This window comes from Tinamus guttatus, unplaced genomic scaffold, assembly GCF_059628265.1.
Source record: "Tinamus guttatus ecotype Peru unplaced genomic scaffold, ASM5962826v1 Tinamus_guttatus_pri_ptg000330l, whole genome shotgun sequence".
NCBI lineage: Eukaryota > Metazoa > Chordata > Aves > Tinamiformes > Tinamidae > Tinamus > Tinamus guttatus.
This window is the reverse complement of record NW_028288864.1, coordinates 2994895-3014198: the sequence shown is the minus strand read 5'-3', so window position 1 is coordinate 3014198 and position 19304 is coordinate 2994895. Positions and strand designations below refer to the sequence as shown.

General features: G+C 46.5%; 1 protein-coding gene across 2 annotated transcripts in view; it reads left to right on the top strand.

Moving 5' to 3' along the window:
• Positions 1-19304, top strand: part of MAD1L1 (mitotic arrest deficient 1 like 1) — a 322579-nt gene that overhangs the window by 178983 nt on the left and 124292 nt on the right. For both annotated transcript variants that reach the window (XM_088529470.1, XM_088529469.1), the window contains exon 14: positions 2973-3063. In XM_088529470.1, coding sequence (XP_088385596.1) covers positions 2973-3063 — 91 coding nt within the window. The remainder of the gene's footprint in view (positions 1-2972; positions 3064-19304) is intronic.

Sequence of the window (19304 nt, the reverse complement as noted above, 5' to 3'; positions counted from 1 at the left end):
CCAACATTCACACCAGGCAAAACATTAAATTGAGAGCTGATTCTGTGGTACCCAGATCTTTCTTGTTGTTCTCAAGTGAATTTATCTTGGATTGTTCTTCCTACTTGAAAGCAACTTTCATTTGTAGCAAGTTGAGGCATGCAAATCGGTGATAAAATAGGCATTACGTTTCTCACCGTGGATGTCCCTGGATAGTGGGAGGCCGAGGCTGCGCGGAGGCAGCATCGAGCTGGCCCCGTACCTGAATTTACTCGGATGAAAAATTCAAGCGCCAAGCAAGTAAATATTTGTCAAGATTTGACTGCCGTATCTTAACCGCCAGCTGCAAATGCTTCGCTGTGTTTATATATAACCAGGATTTCCCTCTGCTCCTCTCTCTTAACCACGGGGAAGTGCTCCCCAGGGCTGGTAAGCCAAGACAGAATCCTGCGGACAGTTTGCTAATGGTTCTTAGTGCTTTCCTGCTGGAGCTGCCGGACACTTAGCAGTGTTAAAAATAGCATAGGAGAGGGGTAAGTAGTGAAAAGCACCGGTGAGGGCTGCAAAACCTGCCCGGTGCTGCCGGGAGGATGCAGGATGTGCCTGGAGAGGAAGCAGAGCGGGAAGGGGCTGGGGTTGTGGGGTCCCCACTGGTGGCTTCTCTGCCCCCCAGTACAAATTGGGGTGCAGGTTGAAGTGTCCCAGGCGGGAAATGGTGAAAAGAGCAGCTGCTGGGGTGGATGGAAGTGCCAGCACCGTTAAAAGTAGAATCACTTCAGCCTCCCCTGATTCATTATGTCCCAAGTCCTTCGGAAGCGCTTTCGGGGAGCAGGAAGGGGTTCGGCTGCCAGGGAGTTCCGTGGGCAGCCGGCTGAAACCTCGTGGCCCATACGGGATAGCAGTTGGTGAGAAATTCATCCTAAATTAAAATTCCATGAGTCAGGCGGGTCCAAAGCGCTCATGAGCGTCGCCGTGTCCGGTGCTGCCCCTGCAGAGCTGCCGGGCTGCTGCTCCACGGGGAAACGCGGCTCTGCCCGGCCTGCTCCGCAATCCGCTTAGGAGTGCGCTGCTAAAAGCATTAATTCCACTCTGAATTTCCTTTTTTTTTTCCCCAACCTTTTCAGTCTTCTGCTTCTTCAATGCCCTCCGTGCTCGCTAGCTTTGTGTCTCCTCTGGAAATTATTGATGATCCTTTTTAATGGCCTAGACAATGCTAAAAGCCACTTCTGTGCGTTTTAGAAGCTTCCAAGAATGAAAAAAAGATACTTTATAATATCTGAAAATTGCCAGCAGGGGTCAGGCTTACAAATAATTTAAGCAATTCAAGCTACATATTTATAAAGCAGACATTTTTATGCTGAACATGTTGAAGTTCAACCAACTTCTCTGGAAAAGTTTTGCAAGTTTTCCCTCTTATGTGTCTAATCAATAGGAGAGGTGGCTTCGGAGCTGCACCTGAATATTCTGCTGCATGATAATTTCTGAACTGGCAGATGGGCATATTGTTTACTCTCATGGTACAAGGATTTTCAGCTTAATTTAGATCATTTTGAAAGCAAGTATTATCAAGAGAATATTAAAAATATTCTAGAAAAGGGTCCTGAGAAAATCAGATGCTAAGATCAGTGTTAATATGCATTAGGTGCACCGTTAATCACAGGAAGTTAAAATGCAAAAGGTGAGGTTCTTGTAGCAACATTAAAGTTTTTGCGCTCTGTATTTAAATGCAAGCAGAAATGTTCTGCTGCACGTTTTGAATTAATTTGTTATGCCTAGCAAGTCTGCCAGAGTCCTCTGAAGGATTCAGCCATCGTTTGGCTAAAGCTGATATGGCTGATATTATATATTTGGCTTTTCAAAGAGTTTTCAGCCAAAGCTCATAAAGAAGCTTTTTCTGACAGGATAAAGAAGGTTCTTTGTGTGAATATAAAAGCCCACAGGGTTGGATGTCCCAGTGTGCTCTGTGCAGTGATGGTCTGCAGAGGAGCATGTGAAGAGGAAGAACCTACTGTGGTACTCTGCTAGGAAGGGCTCCCAGCCTCTACTGGATCATGTTGAGCACCTTCTGAGGCAGGGACCATAGCTTTGTGTTTCATAAAATATGCTGTAGCTCCTTCCATCAGCTTGTTTATCTTAGCTTATGTCACAGAAGGTTAAAATATACAAAATCAAAGAATAAATAATAAATCCTCACAATATAGGGGGTTTTCCTGTAGGTCCCAAAATAGTTTTTGTTGGGACCTTGTTGTTCAGCACAGAGAAGTTTGTGCACAGGGAATGAATTGAGAAGAAAACAGAATGCTTCATGGTAGTACTGAATATATCTGAGTACTGTGTGCAGATCTAGCTTTCTCCATAATCAAAAGTCTATATAAAACTTTCAGAATTACAAAGAAGAGCAATAAAGATGAGCAGAAATATGGAAAAACCTTGATGGGAGGAAAGACTAAATTGAGATTCTTCCGGAAATAATAGAGGGAGCCTGTAGAGTGGTAGTGGAGAAGGGGAGTATGGAACAATTATTCACAGCTTTTCATAGCAGAACTATCAGGCACTCAGTAAAGTAATCGCATGTGAAGTATAAAACAAAATGAACTAATTTTTCATACAGCGCATAATTAAATTGTGGAACTTTCTGCCAAGGAATGTTGTGAAGGCCAAAAGTATAAATCAGATCAAAAAGAGATTTGACACATTCATGGAGATTTTAGCTGTTGGCGGTTATTAAGCATGATGGTCCAGACTCAGTCTCTGGTTCAGGTACTTTCTCATTTGATTTTGCTGTATACTGAAGTGGTTCATTTTAATTATACATTCTTTTAATCTTATGTTAATCATATAATGTTGTATCTTTTAATCATATGTTTTAATTATCTCATTACTATAGCTTTGTGATATTTAACACAGGAAGAATCTGCCAGTGTTTGTGTTTCTGTATTTTACTTGATTCTGTGTGGTGGGACGTAGCATTTATCACCTTTCCTTTCCTCTAGGCTGAAAATTGAAGAGCTGGAAGCCGAACGCAGCAAGCTGGAAGAGGAGAACAGAGCTCTGGAGATGAAGCTGGAGAAGCTCACCCTGCAGGTAGGAAATGCAGACTGGAGAAGCAGACCCGATCCGTTTAGCAGAGCTGTTCTGGACGTGGCAGAGGGCACCTCACAGCCCAGCTCTCCTCAGGCTGGGCCAGGCGTTGGGAAGCGTGTGCAGGCCGCACCAGCTCACCTTGTCTTTGCTTCAACGTGTCATGGATGTGCTGTGGTGTCAGGTTCGGCCGCATGAGGACAGTTGCCTTTTCCAATATGTTTGTCTGGAACCTCTTCTTTTCCATCTTCAGAACCTTAAAAATTGTTCTGTGTTAGAAAACTCCCCTGCTATAAATCATCAACTTGCAACTTCATTCATTGCAAAGCAGATGTGTAGACCAGCCTTATCAACCAGTAGTAGATAAGAAAATTTGAGGTCTGTCTGTTGTGAAAACTTCATTGCTGTTATCAATAAGAGAGACAAGAACTTCCAATTTGTGTCCTCATTAGGTAGGAGTTTTCCAAGCCCTGAAGCATCAGTGCTGTTGAGATGATGACATGACAGCATCTGCAGACCACAGAAAGAGGTGTGGAATCAGCAGAGTGAAAGGGTGTGTTGCTTTTGCTGTCTTAATGTAGGTGCTTTCACGATTCCTTTGCTGAGGTAGATGCTGTCCTGTATGGCAGGAGTTCTTCAGATTTTCATTCTAGTTACGTCAGTGAATTTGCCCCATTGCTGAGGGTGGAGGGGAAGCCAGCAGCAGCCTGGTGGACTGTCTGTTCAGGCTGCTTTCATTTTGGTAACGTCCTCTGTGTGCAGAGAGGGGCATGAGAGTTGCTTCAAGCTTTTCAAATATTTCCTGTTTGAGAGGTGCTGGGGTGAGCAGGAACCTGAGCCTGTTTGTTTAATCAAAGCCCGTCCAGCCCTGAGCTGTGTTATCTCTCCCTTCTGTTCTCTCTGGTATGCTGAACAATCCAACATCATAGCATATCGTTCTCTTAATTTTTCTTTATTTCTCTTTCTTTTTTTTTTTTCATTTTTGTGTAAATTGTTTCGTGGTAGAATACCTGCAGGTTTGAAATCACCTACATTTCAGACAGACCATTGATTTTTATCTTGACACCTATTAGACACCAATCAAACTTTTTTTTTTTTTTTTAAGTACCAATTCCTAGAGACAGGGGAGGTGACAGCTTAGGTAAAGCAGGGAGCTAAGAGCTGCTGAGCCACGTTTGGTGTGAAACCTGTCACCTGGCTCCCCTTTAATTGGCTTGCAGTCATCAGGAGGAGATGGAAGCTCTGGGCTGGCGTTTGGGTGCTCAGGTCTCCAACATACCCAACAGCAGCCTTGGTTTCCAAACAGGTTACGGCTCACTCAAATCACATTTAATCTGTCATCATTGTCTCACAATAGTTCCTCCCTTGCCAAGTACTCCTGACCAGAGAAGTTCCTGTTTTCTTGGTGATATCTGGACATACTTATATTGCTGAGACTATAATTTAGCTCTTGAGATACCCAATCTCAAAACTTTTCAGAGCCCACCTTAAATGAGGAAAGGTCTATACCCTTCAGTGTAGTCTTGCTTAATATCTGCCTTCTGGTCACAGTTACCAATCCGCTAGCTGAGCTTTTGGAGTAGAAATGTAATACAGTGACAAATCGGGAGCGAAATGGGGCCTTCATGCTATGGCAGAGCTGCTTTTTGTCTGTGTAGGAAGGCTTGGGTGGCACAACAACAGTTGTACTGCTCACCAAAAGAGCCTTGATAGTTCATCCCAGCATTCCCTATGGGATAGCTTGTTAATGGCGTGCTCTCTTTCAAGCTGGTGCTGTGCTCATCAGGGTGTTGTGGAGCGAGGTAGGGGAGAATAGGAAGGACTTGCAGTCGGAGCAGAGAAGAATGTTGTGGGAGGGATGAGATAACATGAAGGTGCAAGAGAAGGGAAGGAAAATGATCATCTTGTGTAGCAGGTCTGGGAAAGAGAAACATGCCATAGGTTGAAACACAGGAAGTTCCACCTCCGTGTGAGGAAGAACTTCTTTACTGTGAGGGTGACAGAGCCCTGGAACAGGCTGCCCAGACAGGCTGTGGAGTCTCCTTCTCTGGAGATCTTCAAACCCACCTGGATGCCACCCTGTGCCACATGCTCTAGGTGTCCCTGCTGGAGCAGGGGGTTGGACTGGATGATCTCTAGAGGTCCCCTCCAACCTCAGCCATTCTGTGATTCTGTAATGGCTAGTTAGTGAGCTGAATTAAGGTAATTGTGCCCTCACATCTGCTTTGCCAAAGCTGAGGACATGGCTTTAATTCTGTATTTGACCAGGAGGTCCCTCTATTCTTCTTTAGCTTCTTACTTCACTCTGTGTCTTAGTGGACTGGCTGCCAAAAATACCTCCAAAGTGGCGGTGCGGAGAAAGGAGAACATCTTACAGGAATATGTAAGTTGAATGTCAAGGTGTCAGTATTAGTCAGTGGTCAAAATTTCAGCACTCTTTGGAGGGTAAAGCATCAACCTTCCCAATGAAACTTTCTGAATTTTTTTTTATTCACCTGGAGTATCAGATTCTTTGACAGCCCAAGCTTAGAATGACTATTTCATAAACGCACTGGAAATGATTTCTTACTGCTCAAACCCATTAATTTAAGAATGAGCTTAGAAATTCACCTCTTCCATCAATGCTGAGAAATATGCTGAAAATGTTATTATAGACTCAGATAAGGTCACATTGCAAATTTGACACACTGTTTTTGTTCCCCATCTTTGAAAAGAATCATTGGGAAATGATGGGTTAAAATAATTTCTCTTTATCACAAAAAAAAAGGCAAGACAGACTTTGCATATAGAAATAACAAGATTTTACTGAACAGAAGGACTTGAGTGAAATTAAAAACAGGAAAAGCATGGCATCAAATCAAAGTGTAAGAGAAATAGGGGATGGCATCAAACAAGGTAGGAAGATGATGTCTAACAAATCTTTATCTACAGTTCCTTCTTAAAAAAACTAACTCTTGCTTGAGTTATAGCTACTAAATGAAAGGTGCATAGGAGGGATATATTAAAGGTGAATTTGGAAGAAGAGGCAATATTTAGAAATGAGGCTTTTGCTGCTCTTACACCATGCTGAAGTCCATTTAGTTCACGAAGCCATGTGCAGTGAACAAAATCTAAGAGGATACGGCTAATCTTTGGTAACCCAGAGTTCAAAACTGTCAAGGCCTGACTGTTTTGATGTGTGGAATGGAGTTCTGCTTTAAAAATGCTTGCCTCCTGTCACATCCTTTTGTACCACAGCAGTGGCACGTGGCTTTCGCCCATCTCTGCTCTGGCCGCTTTCACCAATGGGCCATTTCTGAACTACCTTGACCCCACTGACTGACCGCAGGGCAAGTGCACATTGAAGGGTGCTTTTATGTTAGACAGGTGTGAGATTTGTGCTCCCTGAGCTCAGTATTAGCAAGTAAAGAAATGGAGATATTGATGGCTATCTGCAGCACCGCATATAGCATTTGACATCTCTTTGTATTCTCCCCTGTGTGGGACAGGTTGAATTATGGCTGGAGACACTTTCCACCGCCACAGCCCCCCTCTTGCAACACCTCTTGGCTCTTGACGTCGGGCTGCAGGCTGCATTGATTTTCCTTCACTGGTATAAAGACTTTAGCATGGATATTACTCACTGGTCAGATCTTTACTGCTAATAAAACCCCCAGATTGCAAATACACAAGAAGTGGTGGGATTGTAGAGAAATGATATCCTGCTGAGGGTGCTTCCCCTGCCATCACCCTGGACATTATCTTAAGGAAAACGTTGCAGCAGTGTCTTGGGAGAGGAATTCAATTAATAGGTGAAAAGAGCAAGTTTAACCAGACAGCTTTATCTCCTCACCCCCACGTGTCTCTGCTTCAATGAAACCAAAAAAGTTGATACTCTTCAGCGTGAGAAAGCAAATGCACTGTTATTCCTTGGCTTAGGCTGGGCAGAGTTGCCAAGATTTTAGTAAAGGGTTTGGTGTGTTGGGTTATCTGAAATCATCTGGACTATCTTCCCGAATTGCGGGAGGAAAAGTGCAACTTGAGGCCTGGAGCACAAGAGACGAATCAAATCAGGGCTTTTTGGGTAAAGTGGAAGGAAAGACTTGTGGAGAGGGTTCAATTAGCATTTCTTGCTGCTAGGAGTCTCGTGTTTACAGGCAAGCAAGCGGATATGAAGTGTTCCTTATGCAAATACTACTCTCCTGCTTTTCCTGCTCTCCTCTCCTCTTGGTCTTGAAGGAGAAGAGATTCTTCAAGTTTGGCTGCTTCAAGGAAGATTGATTAAAATCAGCTGCAGTTGGACTTAATTGGATCCATATGCTTGCAGAGGGAACAGGACTAGTTAGAGCTCCTCATAATTAGTTCACAGCTGGTTGGTGAGGAAAATAAAGCTCCAGTTAGAGCTCAGAGAACTGAAGCTGTACAGATAAAAGGTAGGGATATATATATATATATACACACATATAGATTATACTAAGATGTGTTGGGGTTTGGAAACTACCCAGTCTGATAACCAAGGCAGCACCCTCATCTCTTTGTATATCCAAATGCATTTGTGTTTATGAGGCCAAATGGAAAGACTCTGTATTTTCTTACTTTTTTTTCCTGAGTAAAAGCAATCTCATGTGATTGGTGGCAGTCAAGGAAATGTGAACAGGGTCACAAAATGTAAGAGAAGATCTCGGGGACCAGGACAGACCCTACAGGGATAGTTGGGCTGTGCAAAAGGCTCATGGTTTGGCACAGACTGGTCGACCTTGGGCCCCTAGTCGCAGGCGCCAGGATAAGGGTGGCTTATTGTGGCCCACTCTTAGCTAGAGCTCTCCTGAGTAAAAGTCCCAGGGAAAACTATGCATAAAAATGAGAACTTTAAGGCTGGCTGTAGTTTGGTAACACGTGGTGCGGGAACACTCCTCAGGAGCAGCTCTGGCTGCTGTTCAGCCTAAACTGTGGCACTGGGAGAGAAGGAAGAGTCCACAAAGCACCTGGGAGCTGCTGGGGAGCGCCTCGTGCCACCAGAGACACTCGTGGCGTTTGTCATGCCAGCATGGCTTTACTGGTGTGTTCTGAGATGTTTAGTGGTGTTTGTGCAGTAGTTCCAAATTTCCATCCTTGCCATTGCTATGATGCCTTTTACAGCTTTTTCTTTTTTCTCCCCTTTTCCTCGTAGTCTTTGTGACTGGTCTAGTCTCCCTCTTTCCTAGTGTTTTTGAGGGGCCAGCAGGTGAGCACTGTGCTGCAAGCACAGATTCCTCTGTGTGATCCCCTATGGCAGGCAAGGAACTTTTCTCCTCTTTAAGCATTAATGACTCATTTTATAGTTAGATCTTTGGCGGCCAGGCAGTAACTAGCTTGAAGTTAAGAGCCCGAAGCAAAGTTGAGGTCATTTAATAGTCTAACTGTTCATTATGTGACCAGTGAAGAATGATGAATGAATCATTTACACTGTTATAAAACTTAAAGGGACACTGTCAACCTTTCAAGGTTCCCTAATTGACCTCTCAAATGTTCATGAGTCTTCTTATTGGATTATCTGGATACTTTCCCTTTCACAAACTTCCTTTCTTTTTCTTTGCTGGCTTTGTGCATGCTGCAGCCCATTAGCCTCTGTGCCATAGCTTGCCCTCCTTGCTGAAGTTTTCTAAGTAAGCGCTGGTTGGATGGATTTGTGCAAACCACTTTTCTCTCTTCAATCAGGAATAACTTTTGGCAAGGCAAAAATTCCGGCACTAAAGGAACAGATTTTTGGGTAATTCAGAGGGATTTAATTACAAGATAGAATAGCTGAGAAAGTCCAGTGGGAGACTTGATAAAAACAAGATAAACTAAACCCGAAGTGCTGCCGGGGCCTGCAGGAGATGAGGCTGCCCCGCTCAGCGCTACACGGAGCTTCCTGGCAGCGTGTGGAGGTGGCCGTGGAGCGGGGCAATCTGTGATCCTTCGCTCGGACTCGTGCTCCATTTTATCAGACTTATTGCTCATTTTTTACATACAAAGAGTCTCTCCTGTATCTGCCAGCCTGCACCAAGCTTTTACTGGTGTAAGGAAGGCTGTGTTTGCTCAAGTATGTATCAGAGAAGGAGCACTTACTGCCACTCTTCGGGTCATTCCATAGTTTTGCTCAAAACACTGAGTAGTTTATGTGTGGAAAACATCCATGTTGCCGTCGTTAAGTTTATACTATTTGCCAGTAATTACTGGCCCAATAACTCAAGTCTAACACAGGCATTTGGCTCAGGGATTTGCATTCCCATTGAGCAGCCTCACTGCAAGTACCCCTTGGGGCATTTACAGCTACGTTGACCCTTCCAGAAGTCTTCCTGGGACCTAAATGCCTCTGCTGGTCACCGTAGGAGGGAAGCCTAGATATTCCGGGTAGTCATTCCTGGCAAATCAGCTGTGTGATGCCGCTCTAGAACCTTGGAGGCATCGCAGTGCATGTGCCCAGCCCTGGCTGTGGTTGGAACCTGGGCTGATTGAATCTGGCTGCCGTGGAGAGCACGGGAGAGACGATGTCACCCGCTGTAACAGGCACTGATTAGAGAAGCGGCGCCGTCGCCGCGCGTGTACTGCGGTTGTTAGCGCGAGCAAGAATCTCTGCTCTTACATCTTCCCTTCTGTTATTGCCTGAGCTGGTTAGGTTAAACGACGGCCGAGTCGCTTGGCTGGGTCGGTATCTCTGGTGTTCACAGCAGACTGCTGAGGGGGGAGGCTAAAGTCTCACCCAAGTGAATTCCAGGGAGAAGAACTACCTGCAAAATGCACCTCGAATATGTGCTGTCTAAAAGGATTATGTCTGTTATGTGAGAGAAAACATCTGGAGGCTTGTGCTTGTGGGCTGCATGCTGGAGAAAATCCTAGACCTGGTATGAAGTGGAAGGAGGGGAGAACCTGCTTTGCTCTGAGCTTTGAGGACTGAGGGTATGCAAATATTTGTGCATGTTAATTCTGAATACATTGGAGTTCCTAGAATTAAGGCTAGCAGAAAACTTTCCTTGGGATCAGCAAGGAGAGGCATAAAGATGCCATCAAGTCTTCCATTTGTCATTAGGCAACTCAAGGGGAAGCTGTTTCTTGGCCTCACCAGGCCATGATAAATGTGCTGTGCAAAGTGTGTGTCCAATAAAACAGACACGCACAGTTCAGGCTGGCTAATGTTTGTTAACATCAGAGACCAAGAGTGTGCAGATGTGCGTTTGTGCAGGGAAAAATTAACAACATGCCCTTTAAAAAATATGTCTTAAATGAATTTGCACGCTGCATATTAAGCACCTGAAGCTCTGGGTTTTGCTGCCAGAGCCAGCGCTGTTTATTTCATGCAGCGCCTTCCCCAAAGTTCTGCAGAAACTGATTAACATTTGCATAATACATTTAACGAGAAAAATCCATAATAAATTCATTAATGTGCTTCTTCCCCTATCCCTGAAAATCTCAGCAGTTGTGTTGCATCGCACGGCTCGGTTAACGAGAAGGGAGGCAGGGTGCGCACCGGCCCTGCTCCCTGCGCTCCTGTTGCGGCTGCCCGAGCGCGGGGAACTCGCTGCACTGCTGCAGTGAATGCGGCTGTGGAGGCGGCGGGGCCCCAGGAAAGGGCCCTGCTCCAGGTTTTCAGTTTAGGGAATGGCCCCCCAGAGAACATGTAGCGAAAGACGGCAAAATAGAGGAAATGGGCATAGCAGCTGGGGAGGGCCTGTGCAAGAAGAAGGTTTCCCGGTTCCGCAGAACCGCGCTGCTGGTGCAGGCCGAGCCGCGTAGCTAGACACAACTGTTCTAACAAGAGGCTTTGCTTCTAAATGCCTCTAATCTTATATTTATAACACCTCAAGGAGGAAAAAAAAAGTTTCAGGAAATGCTGAGGAGCATGACTGTCCCTTTGTAGTTTTCAGATTTTTTCTGTGTAGTCATTTGATGGCACGAATTAGTTTCCAATTGTTCTTTCTTCATTTCCTATTATTCTTCCGCTTCTTTGAATTCAATTGTGGTGTCACAAAGACAAAACAAAAATGTCGTTTAGAACCTTAGGGAAAACAACAGTTGGAAAGGTTTGTTTACCAAGGCTTTGTGCTTCTCCTTGATTTCTGTGAATAAACACCACATCCACAAGCTCTCGCTGCTTGGCGCCTAGTTTTTCGGTGCTGGTTATCATCCCAGCCTGTGTTTGATGACCCAATTACTTTTGAGTTTTTGATAAAAAATAAATTAATAGATCACGGTTTCTTGCTGCCCTTCTTTTTGCTGCTGCTTGTGTTCTGCTCTGGCTTTTTGCTGCCGGTTTGTGAAAAGTCGGAGCCTTCTTCAGCGCTTGTATCCTCCTGATGAGGAGGCTGGAGTTGCAGCGTGGAGTTTTCCCTCTGCCGCTCCGTGTGCGGAGAGCTCGGCGCCGGCTCTGCGAGGCAAAAGGCCAGGGAGTGTTGCCTGGAGAATGGAAAACAAATGGAGCGGGAGTTCAGCTGTGGTTTGTGGAGAAGAAAAGGAAAACCTGCCCGTTTCATGTGACTGTGGAGCATGGGCAGGGGTAGCGGTGTTGCTAGAATACACACGAGCGAAAGGGAAGATGGTCTGTGCTGAGCGACTGGAGGGAAGGGCAACGCTCTTCAGAGAAGCTCCTTCTCTTTATGTGCCAGGGGATCCAGATACGAGACGTTGATGCGCCCCGGGCACCTTTTCTCAAAACAGCCCGCCCTGCCGCATATTCGAAAAGAAAGCATATCTTTTCCGCATATGCGGAAAGAAAGCAGGTGTCCCCCAAAGAGCAGGAGGAGACCCTGGTGCTCCTGTCACCGCGGCACGAGCAGCTCCCGGCAGCCGAGCTGAGGACGTGGCGGAGGAGACGGGCCGGGCGCGAGGAGCGCGTCAAAGCCGGCGCGGACGAGCAGGGCCAGGGTTGGCACATCAGGCACCCTTGCTTCTTCCCCTGATTAACATTTAAACTGGGTATATCCTTAAATAATATAGAAGCTGTGCCTGTTCCTTGCTTTTTGGATTTTTTTTTTTTTGGCAGAACATTCAAAGTGAAATAAAAATCCCCTGGAAGAAATACCGCGTGTGTTGGACCCGCCATAAGGCTTCAGTTGAGATCGTGACCTTTGAGAACAAAGATGCTGCTTTTGAAAGGGCCTTCGTTGTGCTCCTGGCTCTGGTGAGCAGCAACATGAAGGCTGCGCCGCACGGACCGTCTCCACAGAGATCCTCTCGTGTATTTTTGGTTGTCTTCCAGTAGATATGTTCTTTTTCTCTGTGCAGTACTACCACAGTTGCAATCAGTAGTAATTATGGAAATTTTCTCATTTTTATGAGAAGGGGGAGGTAAAAAGCTGTTGGCAAAGCAATCTCTGTGAGGGAGCCGAGCTCTGGAACTGCTTTCCCTCCCCATCCATCACAGCTAGAGTTGCTGACCATAAGGACATTTCCTTAGAAGTGTGGGATTGGGGTTTATTGTTGATATGATCAGTGTGCATGATTAGGTATATGAGAACTGCTGTGATTAATATTACAGTGCTGAGGCCATTTGAATAAGTGCAACAGCAGTGGATTTAATTACGTATATATGTAAGTATGTTGGTATACCATTGTGTTTACATGTAGACATAATTAGATACATGTGTCTCAATGGAGAACGTCACCCAGGTTATTTCAGCACAGTCAGGTTGGAGAGTGGTCAGAGGACCTGGAAGGCAGCAGAGCAGTGAGGGACGTCGCGGGGAGGAAGGGATGGAGGGTGCAGCCTGTGGGTGCTTCCCTGGATGTGCTGTAGCCATGGCAGTTAGTCTGTTCCTTTAAAGCCCACAGAATTTGGGATAAAGCAGGTAGCAATATCACAGACCGTCATTATGGTCCTTTTTGGATGGGTTGAGGGGTGGAATAGCTATTGTATAAAATACTAAATATTTTACCTGCTGCTGCCTAGTGATTGTGTTGTGATGTCACGTAGAGACTGACTTCAAGACCCAGGTAAGCTGAGGGATTGAATGTACAATGTTGAGCTTTGCTGCTTTCCCAGAGTCTCTGATATCTTCTGAGCGGGATGCTGCTGTTACTAGTATTTGCTTAGAAAGCAGATCTGCCTTTTTATCTGGAGATTTTTACGTGAGCCTTTGCTCGGACGCCCGGTTCCCATAGGGAAGAACCAGAGACCCTGCAAAAAGCCCTGCTGCCCTCTGTGCTCCCCCGTGTCACCCCGGGGCTACCCCAGCTCCTCGCCCGTTCTGTTCAACTTGATGTGCTTTGCAGGGGATCAGAAAGAGTCTGGGCCTTTTAGGTGTGTGTGAGGTGTGTGTGACACTTCCAGGCCTGACACCCTTTTCCCAGTTTGCTCAATAGTAGCTTGCAAAGTTGTTACTGGGCAACGCTGCTCCTGAAGTGTTTATTTCTTTGGATCAAGATGATGTTGAATTTGCTGCTTGGAGCGGTTAACTCGAAGCCCTTCCCAATCCAGCAGGTTGCCCTGTAGCCATCCCTCTTATTGCTTCAGTTTATCCGTAAATCGCTCGCATTCTTTTAAATCCGAAATGAAGAGATGACTCTCCCCATCTGAAAAGATTTTGATGCTACTTGAAGTCTCCTTGTGCTGCCAGGGAAAAAACAATTGAGCTTTGAGGGTGAACTGAGAGGCAGATAAGATCACCAGGAGATTTCCACAGCAAATGCAGAATATACTCTTCTCTAATGGATTCTTAGGCCTGTCTGACAAGTAATTGAATTGCTGGGGTAGGGAGGGATTGTTGATTTGGGGTTTTTTACTTTTTTTTTTTTTTAGCTGCTGAGTTTTGTGAGGGTGGGAAGTGGAAGGTGGTTTCTCCGTGCGAACCAGGATGCCTGTCAGAGATAGGGGAAGCTAATTAAAATGTCACTATATGTACATGAGGGTGATGAGGCAGAAAGGGCCGGTTGCTTCCCTGGTTCAAGGGACTCGCCCGTGTCTTTGCTTCTCCCTGTGCAATCTGCTGCAGCAAGTAGTTCACACTTTGGGGGTAGAATGAGGCCACTGGGTAAATCTGGCCTCTTTCTCTCTGGCGTTCAGCGGAAAATAAATTAAACCCCTCTCTTGTTCTGCTGCAGTTACGAAGGCAGCCCTGGTCCAGCTGGGCAGCAGGGAGGTGCCGAGTCCCGCGGTCCCGTCACGGGCAGCTCCTCACGCGCTGCCGGGACGGAGCCGTGGGAGAGGGGGTGAGTGCCAGGCTGTGCCAGCGCTTCCCACCGCCTGTTCCTGCACACAACCGCTTCGGGGGGCACAGGCATGTCCTCCCGACATGTCCTCCTGTTTAAAAACACCAAGTGGGTCTCGATGCGACCAGGGGATGACACTGAAACACCCCTTGACACGGTCTTTGGGAACACAAGGATGGCAAAGAAGCCGTCCAAGGCCTGCATCATTCAAACCCACCGAACAACAGCAAACAGGCAAAATGGGACGATCATCAGGGAAATTGCGATAATGATAATTAGAACACGGAATGATTGAAGATCGTCAGTGTGCTGCTTTGGCAGGGACTATGCACATTGACATAATAGGCCTCTTCCATATGAATCGTGTGGTTTTTCAGCATTCAGTTTAACACTTTCGTGTGACTTATGGAGTTCACCGCTAGAACAGGCCTGCGGGTCCCCGGGAGAGCTGCGTGGTGCTTTTCCTCTCCTATAACTGCCCACTTGGACCAACTTCTTTCTTTTTGTGTCCACTGGTTATTGAAGGATAAAAGCAGCTCGGCCTGGAGTCCTTCCATACTGCTTTGAAAGACAGCCAGATGTGAACTCCGAAGGTGAGCTCCTTCTGTTGTGCCTGATGACAAGGGATTTCCCTAACAAAACTCTCTCAAGTGTTTCCAAAAATCTCTTTTTGTCTTCTCAAAGAGAATACATAAAGTTTCGGGAGACCTAGCAGTGGCATCCTCTTCTCAAAAGGAATTTTATGAATGTCTAATGCATAAAAAGACCCCATCTGTTTGTCATTGGTATCCTAATACTTGGAGGACAACCCTAGCAACCCTTCCATGTAGACTCCTCTTAAATTCCTTTGATTTCTGAAGACTGTAAGAGGTGCAAGTAAGTACACATAGGACCACACTTAATTACTCATTTTGAAGCCGAACTGAATTTGGAGAAAATACTTGAATATTGTTTCCTGCTGCTGTTTAAGCTTTCCCTTTGCTGTGTTGGGGAGTGCAACATCAGCACAGTTTCTCCTTTACAGAGCTGGGGAGCACCCTGCCCCAATTGCCCCTCTCTGCTCTGGTGCTGCTACGTGCTCAGACCTTCCACCGCTCTAAGAAAGGGAGGTAGCAGGAGAAATGCAGTCACCAACTGTGCAGTAAATATGTAAAGGCAGTTTCAGGTGGTTTGTGTCTTGTGGATTATTTTCTCTCCCCTCCTGACCCTACCTTGAATGAAATTCCTGCCCTCCTTTGAGCTGGGCAATCTGCAGATACCATCTGGGCCTGGAAGGAGGTGCCTGGAGCCCAGGAGCCAGGCAGGCAGGAGGAATATGGCAGAAGATTCATTAGGGATCAGATTCAATAACTGTAAAATGATGGAAAGTTTATGATCAAAGGCTTACTTCGAGCATTTTAATGACACAGTTATTTAATCCATTTAAAGCAGATAGATAAGCAGTTAAGTGAAATCTTCATCAGTCATCTTCCTTCTGAGCTGTTTATGAACCTGTTAGGGGCTCCAGATCACTGTGCAAGGCACAGGACGGATGACAGCTCCAGTAATTGAATAACGCGGAATGGGCTACCAGGCTTTATATGCCAATTTACATACAGGGTCAGTAAAACTTAATGCAAAGGCTTACAGTTTGTCTTAGAAACATATGTGGTTAAATGCGCATGGTAGCAGCAACAGAGCCGGGCAAGGAGAGGGCAGAACTGCTGGAAAGCCTTTCCGTGCAAAGTTCTCCAATTCCCAGCGGGGCATCTCCTCTCCAAGCAGCAGCAGAGCAAGCTGTTGTAGCGACAACGCTCCGACGGGCCCTGACACGGAGCCATCGTGTCATCTACCGCAGGAACTGTGAATGTAGAAACCTCCCCGGGTCAGCAGGGCACAAAAGTGGTTTCTCCTGTTTTCCTTGCTGTTGGCCTTGTGCCATGGTCCGTCCCGGCTTACCTGGGCTAGCTGGCTTCTTCCCTGGCTTCCCTTGCCAGCCCCTGGCGCCGGCGCTCGGTAGTCGGGCACGCGCGGCTCCGCGTGCTCTCTTTCCCTCGAGCCTTGCGCTGCGTGGGTGCGCCGAGGTACTTGAAACCAATTCCAGCTGAAGCCCCGGCGTGCTGGACGCGGCTGGAGGCGGCACCTTTTATATATCGGAATTTTATCTGTCTGTAGAGGTATCACTCTCCCCCTCGACGCTCCCCTGGCAGCACAGGCCCGGCCATGGGCAGCGTCGCCAGCGGCTCCTCACGCAGGGCAGCAGCGCCCGCTCCCCTTCCCTTCAGGAGCGCTGAGGAGGAGGAGGCTCCTTGTCCCCCGCGCGGCCGGGACGCGCTGAGGCAGCGGCCGAGCGATGGAGGCCGCGCAGCCAGCGGCCTTCTTGTTTCCAGGCATTTCCGAGGGCAGCGTCTCCGAGGGCTCGAGGCCATCTTGTTTCCTGCTCGCGCAGAGGGTTGCCGGCCTGCAGCAGCATTGATTAGTTTTAGAACAGGCAGGTGATGGATGGAGGGTTTGGTAGACGCGAGCGCATGGAGGATGATTTCCCCCCTGCTCGTGCCCTGTTTCTGCTCATCCCAGGAGGGATCTGCTGACGTCTGGCAGCAGCATGGTCCTGTGGAGAGGCCGGCACAGCTCCCCGATCCCTGCTTGGGAACACGCTCCGGCCCTTTGCTCCCAGCCTCCCGCTCTGTGCTAGCTCCCTCTCTGCTTCCTGCTGTCCTGCTCCCTGCAAGAGCTGCAAATGATTTTACTTGTTTGAAAGTAGGTGGCTTGTCCACTTCCCAGGTCTTTTAAATCCCTGTGTTTTTTCAGCCACGGTTCTTTCCTACAAGCTTGGACTCTGAAACACGAGGTCTCACTTGTGAAGGGTAATAAATGAACAGCTACTGTCCCCCCTGCCCTCAGGTCTGTTCCCCCTGAGGCTTTGTGACTATGTAAAGTCCCTGCCCGGGTGACCCAGTGTTTGCCAACCATCTCCCTCGGCAGAGCCAGGGCCCTGGGTTTCACTGTTTTTGGGAGGAGGTGGGTGCTGGTAGAACTTCATTTGGACTAAGCAACTATCACATTTAGCACCTTGAGGGAGAGAAGAGCCCGTTTGCATGTGGTTTAACTCGGAGTGCAGCTGAGGTGGAAGCGCCGGCCGCTTTGTACGGATGAGACAACATTTGGAAAGCAAATTGGAGCTTGCAGTTGGTTCAGATCCATGTGGAATTCATGAAATTGAATAGCGTTTGTGAGTTCAATGTGGACAAGCTTAGTATGGATTCAGAGCAAGCAGGCATGCATTGAGGACTTGGAGAAGTTTGGGATTTTGTCCTTTTCTTTGCATAGACAGTGTTTGTATAGTTAGTGTCTCTTAGGATGTGTGCATTCTAAGTGTGCATTAGAATTGTTAGCACTGGCCAGGACATACTTGGAGAACCAAAGGAGAGACTTCTGGCCAGAGTTTGTCCATTACAAGAAGATGAGTTTTGTAGTTGACCCCTGAAATGGGATTTCATAGCACACCAGCTCGTGGTCCAAGTTTTAGCTCAGGACAGAACCGTAACGTCTCAGCTATCTAAAGGTCTGCTCGAAGGACATGAAGAACCACAATCCTGTTTTATTTCCATAACATGGGTGTGCTAGGACAGCAGTAATCTGAGATTATGTGGGGTGGGTTCCATGTGGAGCCGTGTTCCCTTCCGGACACTGTCCTGCCCGTCCCACGTCCCCTCCGGAGCCCTTCGGGACCCTGCAGCCTCCGGAGGGGCTCAGCACAACAACCCCGCCTGGCAGAGGAGGCTTGTACAGGCAGCCCTGAAACATCCATGGGTGAACTGGCAGCAGGCCGAGCTGGGGGCATGAGAAATAGTTTATGGAGGCTCTGTCAGCTGAAGAAAGAAGAATGTGTGTGCAGAGCATTTATTTTACAGGGAACGGGTAATATGGAGAATTTCTTTTTGTATCAGATATGTTAAAATTGGCTCTCATCAGACATGATATGATAAATCTGTTAGACATCCTGCGTGTGTAGATACGTATGTATGTCAACTGCCACTGTAAAATTACTAGCATGGCTAAAAGAGGGCTGTGTACCAAGCAGTATTTCTACTTTGTCTATTTTTTTTCTTGAGTTTTCGTATCTCAGTCCATCTTTGTTTTTCTCGTCACCATCTCTCTGAGGAAGTGGAAATGCTGTAACTGGCTCTGCTCCCTTCTGCTGCTTGAGACCTCCAGGATCATCCCCATCCCATGGGGTAACAGTACAGGCACAAGTTGGTGCTGTGGGGGCTCCTGTGTGTGCCGAGGCTTTTGCTGCAAAAATGAAATAATAGAATAAAAATGCCCTATTCCTAAGGACAGCGGAGTGTCAAGACTGCAAGGCTAGAGTGATCTGGAAGGCAGGAGGAGCGGGGCAGGAAATGCAAGTGTGGGATAACTTGAGAGTGGTGGCAACAAAAATGACACTGACTGATTTAAAACCCAGTGACCAAAGAAGATGGCCTGCAACAAACCTGCTGCAGCTTTTCTTTGTGCTCTAAACACCAAATAACCCTTTTATAAACTGTAGTTTTCTTAGGGGATGGATTTCATCTGTATGGATCAGCATACATGCTTTTAAGTTTGCATTGCAACAGCAGGAAAGACATTTTCTTTAGGGAAAAAGCGCAATCTCCGTGGCTGTATCTGAAGTGTCATTCTTCTTTCCCATCAGCATTTGAGCGACTCTACTGCTCTGAAATATTAAAATGAACGTAGATTTGAAAGTATTTTTATATTTAGAGGCACTGGTTCTAATATAATTTCTCTGCAAATTAAAACTCTCCTTGAAAAAGATTAAACTGTCAGTGATAACATCTAGATTCTTGTTATGTCTAAGAGGAATAATTGCTGAAGTTACAGAATTGTCTGGAGGCTTAGAAAGGAAGCGGGGAATTAACAGTATGAGAGGGAATGGGTATAGCTGTTGGATAACATATATATATATATTAAATTGGAGGAAGTGGAATGAGTTGTATTAAGAGGTTTATGACCAGAAGAGTTTTCATTTAGTCCGATCCACTACGTAATGCGAAAAATACAGTTTTACCTGGAGAAATTTCTATCCAGTAACTTGTGGTCGCTCGACAGCCTGTTTT